This window comes from Piliocolobus tephrosceles, chromosome 17 (assembly GCF_002776525.5).
Source record: "Piliocolobus tephrosceles isolate RC106 chromosome 17, ASM277652v3, whole genome shotgun sequence".
Lineage (NCBI taxonomy): Eukaryota > Metazoa > Chordata > Mammalia > Primates > Cercopithecidae > Piliocolobus > Piliocolobus tephrosceles.
The window spans coordinates 73468125-73477821 of NC_045450.1; the positions used below are offsets into that span (position 1 = coordinate 73468125).

General features: G+C 59.4%; 1 protein-coding gene and 1 long non-coding RNA gene across 4 annotated transcripts in view; one reads left to right on the forward strand and one right to left on the reverse strand.

Annotated features, from left to right (window-relative positions):
* The window catches only part of LOC111553821, a 9322-nt gene extending 4756 nt beyond the window's left edge, over window positions 1-4566 (forward strand). The window contains exons 2-3 of the long non-coding RNA XR_002735080.3: window positions 3156-3329; window positions 4242-4566. This is a non-coding gene — a long non-coding RNA (uncharacterized LOC111553821). The remainder of the gene's footprint in view (window positions 1-3155; window positions 3330-4241) is intronic.
* PIEZO1 (piezo type mechanosensitive ion channel component 1) overlaps window positions 1-6072 on the reverse strand; it is a 64808-nt gene extending 58736 nt beyond the window's left edge. For 2 of the 3 annotated variants that reach the window (XM_026447367.2, XM_026447366.2), the window contains exon 1: window positions 5742-6071. In XM_026447367.2, the coding sequence (XP_026303152.1) occupies window positions 5742-5805 (64 nt within the window). In that variant the 5' untranslated portion in view covers window positions 5806-6071. Of the gene's footprint in view, window positions 1-5741 lie in introns of all 3 variants that reach the window. The other variant, XR_003306747.2, reaches the window with a different exon arrangement.
* Between the last annotated feature and the right edge of the window lie 3625 nt (window positions 6073-9697).

The window sequence follows — 9697 nt, forward strand, 5'->3', positions numbered from 1 at the left end:
CTGGGTTCAAGTGATTCTCCTGTCTCAGCCTCCCGAGTAGCTGGGATTACAGGTGCCCGCCACCACGCCCAGCTAATTTTTGTATTTTTAGCTGAGATGGATTTTGCCATGTTGGCCAGGCTGCTCTTGAACTCCTGACCTCAGGTGATCCACCTGCCTCAGCCTCCCAAAGTGCTGGGATTACAGGTGTGAGCCACTGTACCTGGCGAGGGACCCTGTTTTGGGCGGCGTCGGGGGAGCCCCATTTTCCTGGCACTTTTCTTTCCCTGCCTGTGCTTAGCACTGCGCTTCGTGAATAAACAGCAACGGTGCATCCAGAACAGCGCAGGGCCCACAGCCTCCTTTCCTGACTAGCTTGGGAGGGAGAGCGGGGAGCTCCAGCCTCATCCCCCACCCCCACCTCCACTGGCCCTGACCCAGAACTTGGACTTCTGGCCACTGCCCAGAGCTCTGTCCCACAGGACCTGCGTGAGAGGATGCATGAATGAATTTGAGTGGTTGGGAATCTGCAGTGGGGTGGGCCGGGCTGCAGCCGCCCCTGGGGACACGCTGCGTGTGCAGCTTGACGGAGGCCGACGGCCACACAGGTCCCAAGGAGCCTCTGTGCTCCTGGGAACTGCCCTGTGTGCTCCGGGACCAGGTGGTGAGTGGCTCCTTCCCTCAGCTTCATGGAGGCCCAACGGACCCCCAGCCACCACGGCCACCGCGGCACGCAGCACAGCTGGGAAAGCCCACGTTCCGGGTCTCCTGGCCCATGACTGTGCGAGGAATTCTGAGCCTTTCAGTGGGGAGAGCTGTCCCACCCCTGCTCCTGCCCAGCCTGGGTGTGAGATCCAAAGCCCAAGAGACCCGAGACTTGGAAGCAGCTGTGAAGCTTTTATGGTGTCACTTACAGGGGAGGAAACCCAGACCCAGAGAAGGGGGTGAGGGCCCCGCACGTTCAGAGCAAGACAGAGTCTGCTGCTGCCCACGAGCCGCCACCAGGTCGGCCACGCCTCCACCTGCCCCCGTCCTCCCAGTGACCCTGTACCCCAAGTCCTCTTCAGATGCCTCTGCCAGCGGGTGTGGGACTCCACTGCCAAGGAGAGGAGAAGCCTTCACCCCCGGCCTGCCCCTTCCCACCAGCGTGATCTTGGCTGTGTGAATTAACTTCCCTCCCCCCAGAGTCCTAATCCAAAAAGTAGGCTCAACAGCCGCACCCTGAGGCCGACGGGGGAGCTCAAAGGTCAAGAGCAGGACAGAAGGCAGATGCGGAGGACGTGGGCGGCGTTGGGGGAAGGGGGGTCCCGCCTCACAGTCACCCGGGAGACTCAGGCAGAGAGGGGCAGGGGCTGGCTGGGAACAGCTTGCCTTTCAGAAGAACATGTGTGTGGGGGATGCGGTGCTGGCTTCTAACTGCTCTGTGAGCTAGGATTCTCTACCACGAGGAAGGGCAAACTTGCTTCTGGAACCAGAAGAAAAAGCATACATAAACAAAAGCAAGTCAATCGTCAGCTGGGCGCCGTGGCTCATGCCTGTAACCCCAGCGCTTTCCGAGGCCGAGGTGGGCAGATCACTTAAGGTCAGGAGTTCAAGGCTCGCCTGGGCAATGTGGTGAAACCCCACCTCTACTAAAAATCCAAAAATTAGGTATGGTGGTACACACCTGTAACCCCAGCTACTCAGGAGGCTGAAGCAGGAGGATGGCTTGAGCCCTGGAGGCTGAAGTTGCAGTGAGCCAAAATCATGCCACTACACTCCAGCCTGTGCAACAGAGTGAGCCTCTGTCTTGAAGAAGAAGAAAAAAAAAGTCTAATTGTTTATTTCTAAAATAGCTAAAGAGAAGACTAACATTTTGTTGAATTGAAAAGGGGATTTCTGAGGCCAGAGAGGCCAGGAATGGCTTCCTGCAAGATGCGGCTCTCACAGGACCCTGGAGACCGCGGTGGCCCCATCTCAGGAGTGGGCTGCAGAGGGCAGATTAGGCCGGCAAGGCAGCGGCAAAGACCCACGGTGGTTCCCCTTCATCTTTGAGCACGGAAAGCAAATGCACTGCCGAGTCAGCACAGGAGAGACACCGCCCAGGAAGCCGCCTTGGGGCGAGGATCAGAGACTGTGCACCCCCGCCCGCCCCGAGAGGACACTTCCTCTCTGTGGGACCCTGGCAGCTGGGGCTGGAGCTCCCTGTGTCCTGGGTACCAGTGACCCACTGTGGGACGGCCACCCGCTGTGATCCATCCTCAGCTCCTGGGCAGTCCCCAGCCCCTTCCCCAAACGCGCACACATGTGCACGCTCACACCTGCAGCCCTCGGTGCAGTAGGCCGGGCCCCACGCCCTCCCGCTGACTCATCCAGCCTCCGGGCCCAGCATGGAGACACAGCGTGCCCCTCTGCCATGCCAGGGAACCGATGCTCAGAAGGGGCCCCCCACCTACAGAGGAAAGCAGCCCCCATGTACTGTGCCATGGCCATGCTGTTCCCAGCACCCTCGGATGGGACAGGCCAGGGTTCTGGGCAGGTCCTGAGACCCCAGCACAGGCCTCCGAGGAGTGACTCTGCCATGTTGGGCTTGGCGGCTCTACACTGCTGAGTGACTGTGAGCCAAGTGCCTGCTGTTCCCCAGGCCTCTATGTTCTCATCCCTGGGGCAGCACGAGCCCCCTTCTTGGCTGCCTCCCAGGGGTGGTGAGACTCTGATGGTGACAATGGTCTGAAAAAGGAGGAAGCATCCCCCGTGCTAACTGGTGACACTTCTCAGTGACAATCAGCCTGAAGGAGGCGACGCCCAGCTTGCCGGCTGTGGGTGTGCCCCTAGGCTGTGCCACGAGGCACCCTGAAAAGCAGAAGCCATATTGTCAGCCCACGTGGGTGTCCCACAATCCGTGACACAGTGGCTCCTCTCTCACCACCTGGCTTTCCGCAGCCCGGTCTAGATTTCCCACAGATAGACGCAGAGGTGCAGTCCTGTTCTATCAGAATCACAAATGTCCTGCCCTTTTTTTTTTTTTTTTTTGAGACAGGGTCTGTCACCCAGGCTGGAGTGCAGTGACGCAATCATGGCTCACTGTAACCTCCACCTTCTCGACTCAAACGATCCTCCCACCTTGGCCTCCTGAGTAGCTGGGACTACAGGTGCACCACCAACACACCCAGTTAATTTTGAAATATTTTTCGTAGAGATGGGGATCACTACATGGCCCAGGCTGCTCTCGAATGGCTAGGCTCAAGCAATCCTTCCACCTTGGCCTCCTGTGATGCTCTGAGATTACAGATGGGAGCCATTGCACCCAGCCCTGCCCTGACATCTCTCTAGAAGAGACAGGCCCTGATCCCCCAAGGCTCCAGGAACAGGTGAGACTGCTGAAGGAGGCCTCTGCTCCCTGTGGGCGGGGGCAGCTCCCTGCTGGATTTTTGGGTAATGATCCTGCACTGGAGAGGGAGGGCGTGGGGGCCGGGGCACCCCAGGATGACTCAAACCCTCACCAGGCACTGTCTGAGCCAGCACAGGCACACACTGACTAATGCCTTCTGAAGGCCTCATTCATTTCCAAAACACCGTAGAACTAACTGCTTCCAGCCAAAGCTCACCAGAGAGGGAGGGGGCACTCCAAAGACAGCAAAGCCAGTGTCCCACCTCCAGCCAGGCCAGCAGAACCTGCACACTGCCGGTCCGTCTGGTGCTGCCCACACCCCAGGGCCAGAGAGCCTGACTCAGGAGACCCAGCCAGCAGGCAGGCAGGGCTCTTGGCCAGCTCCACATCCACCTCCCCCAGGCACTTGAGAGGAAACACTGAGGCCGAGGCCCCACGCCCCATCCCCAGACACAGAATCACTGTGGGGTATGGCCTGGGCTTCAGCACCTTTCAAATTAATAGACTTCATTTGAGGCCAGTTTTAGGTTTACGGAAAGTACCGTACAGAGTCAGTCGTCATTATTCTTTAAAAGTTTCTCAGGAGACTCTGACACGTGGCCTGGGGTGAGCACCCCTGGGCTACCTCCCCACCCTCCCCAAGGAGGCCAAAAGCAAGAACGGTGATCCCTCCCCCAGATCCCCCACGAGGCCAGCAATCGAGAAGGCAGAACCCAGGTCTCCTGACCAATGCCCAGGACGCAGCAAACCACATCTGCCACAGAGTCTGCTCAACACCTGTTTAGGTGCAGCCCATGAATAAGGATGGCTTTTACATTTTTTACTGGCGGGAAAAATACCAGAAGATGATGATGTTGTGACATAAAAATATTTGCCATCTGGTCTTTTAAAGAAAAACATTGCCAACTCTGCCCAAGGAGCAGTCACCGTCTGAAGGGGGCATTCCCTGCAGGAAGAACCCCCACTCTCACTCAGACACAAGAGGAAATGGAACGATCGGTGTGAACGGGACGTTTCAGAAGCTTTCCTGTTTCCCTCTCCAAGGCCTGTCAGCTCCAGACTCTGCCTCTGTGCCCGGCTGTCCTGCTTGTTTGTAAGGCACAGAAAGGAACACAGCCGGGCCCTGTTTACGGCCCATCTGACCCTACAGTGGGAGCAGGTCCCAGGCTGCCCAGTTCACACAGGGCTGACCGCACTGAAGAGAGTTGCTCAAAACCTCTCCTCTCCAGGCTCAATGGTTTTCATTGATTCCTGTCTAGAAAATCTTCCCCAAGTTTCACCACCTTTCCGTGCGACCGATCAAAACGTAGTCTGTCTGGGAGCCTCACCCAGGCGGCCCTAGATCCCCAACGCTCGCGCTGGGCGAGCTCCCACCTGGAGGGAGGCACGGGCTCTGGAACGGCTTTTAGAATCAAAACGCCCCACCTGCCGGGTCCATGGCGGACTCCCAGTGCAAACCATCCCACTTGTCCGTGGATTAATTTCATCTGACTGCTTCCCAGCTCAGTCACACGTGGGGAGCCCCGGGCAGAGGGCGTGGGCCCTGGGTCCCGGGTAGGCCAGGGTCGGGGAAGGGGTGGGGTGCCAGGCCGTGGAGCACCAGGCCACCCGGATGTGCTTCGCGAAAGGGGCACCGCTGCCCAGCAAGCAGGGAACACAGATGCCAGGACTGGGGACCCCTGCTCCGCCCTGACACCAGGCCGCGGCCTCCGGGGGTGTCCCCTCCCCCAGACCAGGGCAGAGGCCGGACCCCGTCCCTGCTTGCTGGGCCCAGTAGGGCAAGGGAGGACCAGGGAGGAACCCACACTATTTTTTTCCAAAGTGTGGGACCGCCTCAGTCCGGGAGAGGGGGGTGCAGTGGTGAGCGGGGCTGGGCCCTGGGCACGGACGTTCGTTGGGCTCGGGAAGCTCCAAATTAAACAGCTCCAGGCAGGAAGCCCGCCTTCTCCCAGCCTGTCAGGAAGTCCTGATGCAACTTTGCGCTTTTTTTTTTTTTACACACGAACGAGAAAAAGAGATTCGTGCTCCCCCCACCACCGCTCCGGCCCTTCCCACCGGGGCAAACACCGCCTCGCCCGGCGGCCCCCTCCCCGCAGCGCCCCGGCGGAGACGCCAGCCGCGCTATCCCGGGCGCTCGCTCGACCTCCCCCGTGGGCACGCGGTGCCGTCTCCCCCACCGGCCGCCGCCCTTCCAGCCCGGCCCTGGGACAGGAGCCCCGCCGCCGCCTGCCGCGCTCATGCTTCAGGAATGCGGGCGCCCGGGTCGCGCGTCCCTGGGAATCTCCGCGCCCGCCCGCAGCCCTCGCCCCGGCCGGCGTCGTCCGGTGTCCAGGCCGTGGGGAGCCGAGACGCAGCCCCCTCCCAGCGTCCCCCGGCGCCCGCCCCCACTCACCCGCCAGCAGCGCGCAGGGCAGCAGCAGCCAGTACAGGACCGCGCCGAGCACGTGCGGTTCCATGGCTGGAGGGCCCAGGGCCCGGCCCGGACCGTGCGGACGCCGCGGCGCTATGGGGCGGTGTGGGGGCCCCGGGACCGGCGCGCCATGGCTGACCCGCGGGGACCCGCGCGCCGCCTTCTCCTCTTCCTCCTCCTCCGGCCGCCCCGCCGGTGCCGACGTCCCGGGCCCGCGCTCGCTCAGGCGTCCGCCCTGCCCCTCGGCGGAGCGCAGCGCTCGGCTCACTGGGGCCGAGCTGGGCCGGACGGCGGCTCCCGCCCTCCCCCGCCCGCGGGACTTTATAAGCTCGGCCCCCGCCCGCCCTCCCCGGCGTGCCCGCCTCCGCGCTTCCCCGACGGCCAGGCGCGCCCAGGCACCCCCTCCGCCGTCCCGCGCGGCCCGTCCCCCTCCGGCCTGCCCTCGTGCGTGGGGGCCTGGAGACCCCCGACCGGCGCCGGCCCGGAGCGGACCCCTCCCCTCCCGCAGCCTTGGCCCCGCGGCCCCGAGCGTGCGCGGCGGTGGGCAGGGGCGCTTCTCGCTGGGCAGGCCGGGGCTGGGGCCCGGGCTCTACATCAGGGGTCCCGGGGCCTCTGGCTCCCCCAGGCAGCGCCCCACGCGCAACTGCACCCCGCGTGCCCCAGCGACTTTCGCTTTGCGCCCCGAGGCGCGAGCACGCAGCGCCCCCTGGGGACCGTGGGGAGGCTCGGAGCTCCCGCGGCGGCCGGGCCTGGTGGTCCCCGAGGGAGCACGCGAGATGCCCGCGTCCCAGCAGTGCCGCGATCCGCATGGGTCTGAAGGGGGCTCCGGGGCCGCTCCTAGCCAGGCCCGCCGCCGCGCGCGGCTTTGCCCGGGTCGCTCTGGCGTGAGACGCTGAGAGTGAGAGCCACGGCCTGTGCACCTGCAGCCGCCGCGCCCTGCCACGGAGAGGTGGGGTCTGAGTCCAGGGTGTTCGGGACCCTCACCCAGGCCACCGCAGTTTGGCCTTCGTCTGCCCTTGATGTGGGCACAGAAAGGAAGAGGGGAAAGGGCTCTACACAATGGGGCTCAGTCCATGGCTCCCAAACTCGGCTGCGTAAGGGAGTGAGTAAGGCTGGGGGGGGACTGTGGCCACTGAGCCTCAAGGCACTGGCAACTCATGAGAGCCCAACACAAGCCCACACTCTCCAGCTCAAAAAGAAAAAAAAGAAAACAAAAAGGTAGCAAGGCAGTGGCCCAGGCCTGTAATCCCAGCACTTTGGGGGGCAGAGGCAAAGGGGTAGGGTATGGGGGAGGGGAATCACTTGAGGTTAGGAGTTCGAGACCATCCTGGCCAACATGGTGAAACCCTGTCTGTACTAAAAGTACAAAAATTAGCCAGGCTTTGTGGCACACACCTGTAATCCCAGCTACTCAGGAGGCTGAGGCAGGAAAATCGCTTGAACCTGGGAGGTGGAGGTTGCAGTGAGCCAAGATCATGCTGCTGCACTCCAGCCTGAGTGACAAGAGTGAAACTCCATTAAAAAAGAAGAAAAAAAAAAAAAAAAACAGAAATGGAGATTTTCATGGGAAGTCTACTGTTTAAAGGCTGATTTAGGCCAGGCTCACGCCTGTAATCCCCGCACTTTGGGAGGCTGAGGCGGGTGGATCACGAGGTCAGGAGATCGAGACCATCCTGGCCAACACAATGAAACCCCGTCTCTACTAAAAATACAAAAATTAGCCGGGCGTGGTGGCGGGCACCTGTAGTCCCAGCTACTCAGGAGGCTGGGTCAGGAGAATGGTGTGAACCCAGCAAGCGGAGCTTGCAGTGAGCCGAGACTCTCTCTCAAAGAAGGTTGATTTACTTTCTCTCCAAGTCTCACCCTCTGCTCAGGCTTTGAAAAGTTGCTGTTGGCCGGGCGGGGTGGCTCAAGCTTGTAATCCCAGCACTTTGGGAGGCCGAGATGGGCAGATCACGAGGTCAGGAGATCGAGACCATCCTGGCTAACACGGTGATACCCCGTCTCTACTAAAAAAATACAAAAAACTAGCCAGGCGTAGTGGCAGGCGCCTGTAGTTCCAGCTACTCAGGAGGCTGAGGCAGGAGAAAGGCGTAAACCTGGGAGGCGGAGCCTGCAGTGAGCTGAGATCCGGCCACTGCACTCCAGACTCCCTCTCAAAAAAAAAGGAAAAGAAAAGAAAAGTTGCTGCAGAGGTGGGGAAGTCTGGGAGCTTGCCCTGCAGAGGGACTTGCAAAGGTGGAGGATGTATGTGTCTTAGAACTGTTAAAGTAGCAAAAGTAGTAAAAACTCTCTGCCCATAGGAGCCTGTCAAATGATAGTGTGTCTGGCAGTGGAGGGCTGCACAGCAGGTTGAAAAGAGAATCAGGCTGTGTGTTTTGTATCCACATGGAGCAATTGCTAAGATACAATGTTACTGTGTAGCAGCAGTTAGAGCGAATCCTGCAATTGCTCTGTTATCAAGGAGGAACAGTTGCTAAGTTGCAGTGTTACAATTGGGAAAAGCCACCAGGTACACTCAGGTCCGTGCTCGCCCACTTGGGGTGGGAGGGAGGCCTGATTTTCACCTGTACCCTTGGGTGCTGTGTTAATATTTTGCTTCATACATAATTCACTTATTCACAAAATAAAATTAGCAAAATGGAGACAAAGACACTGAAAAAGATCTCTGCTTGCCAGCCAGGGAGAGGTGGGGCGGGCAGGGGCAGGGGAGCCTGCGTGTGCCCAGTCCACTGCCCGTTCAGGAATTTGGACCGTGTTCAAACTCAATTCCTGTTGCAGAAGAGGATGCTGAGGGCCAACGCGGGATAACCATTTGCCAAAGAAATAGACGAGCCTTTGCACCCAGCTTTCTAGACTCCAAGTCCAAAGTCACTCCTGTCCCACGGCCCCACAGCTGGGAGCCCTTTCTCAACTTGCTGTTGCTTTTTATTTTTGTCGCTGTTTAAAACAGTGATTTATTTTTTATTTTATTGTATTTTCTTTTTTTTTTTTTTTTTTTTTTTTTTTTGAGACGGAGTCTCGCTCCGTCGCCCAGGCTGGAGTGCAGTGGCACAATCTCAGCTCACTGCAAGCTCCGCCTCCCGGGTTTACACCATTCTCCTGCCTCAGCCTCCCGAGTAGCTGGGACTACAGGCGCCCGCCACCTCGCCCGGCTAGTTTTTTGTATTTTTTAGTAGAGACGGGGTTTCACCATGTTAGCCAGGATGGTCTTGATCTCCTGACCTCATGATCCGCCCGTCTCAGCCTCCCAAAGTGCTGGGATTACAGGCTTGAGCCACCGCGCCCGGCCCTTTATTGTATTTTCTTGAGACAAAGTCTCCCACTGTCGTCCAGGCTGGAGAGCAGTGGAGCAATCTCGGCTCATTGCATCCTCCGCCTCCCGAGTTCAAGTGATTCTCCTGCCTCAGCCTCCCAAGTAGCTGGGATTACAGGCACGTGCCACCACACCTGGCCAACTTTTGTATTTTTAATAGAGATGGGGTTTCAAAATCTTGGCCAGGTCTTGAACTCCTGAACTCAAATGATCCGCCCACCTCGGCCTCCCAAACTGCTGGGATGACAGGCGTGAGCCACCACGCCCGGCCAGTGATTTACTCTTGGGAGAGCAACAACGGTCAGGTCCCCTTGGGAGAGAGGAAAAGCCAGGACAAGAGGGTCAGAGGGACTTTAAGCTTTTGTCACGCAGGTTGGAACTTTTTCCCCAACGATAATATAGTCTTCACTACTTGTCTGTACTTAAAATTCAATTTTGGCCAGGCGCGGTGGCTCAAGCCTGTAATCCCAGCACTTTGGGAGGCCGAGACGGGCGGATCACGAGGTCAGGAGATCGAGACCATCCTGGTGAACACGGTGAAACCCCATCTCTGCTAAAAATACAAAAACTAGCCGGGCGAGGTGGTGGGCGCCTGTAGTCCCAGCTACTCGGGAGGCTGAGG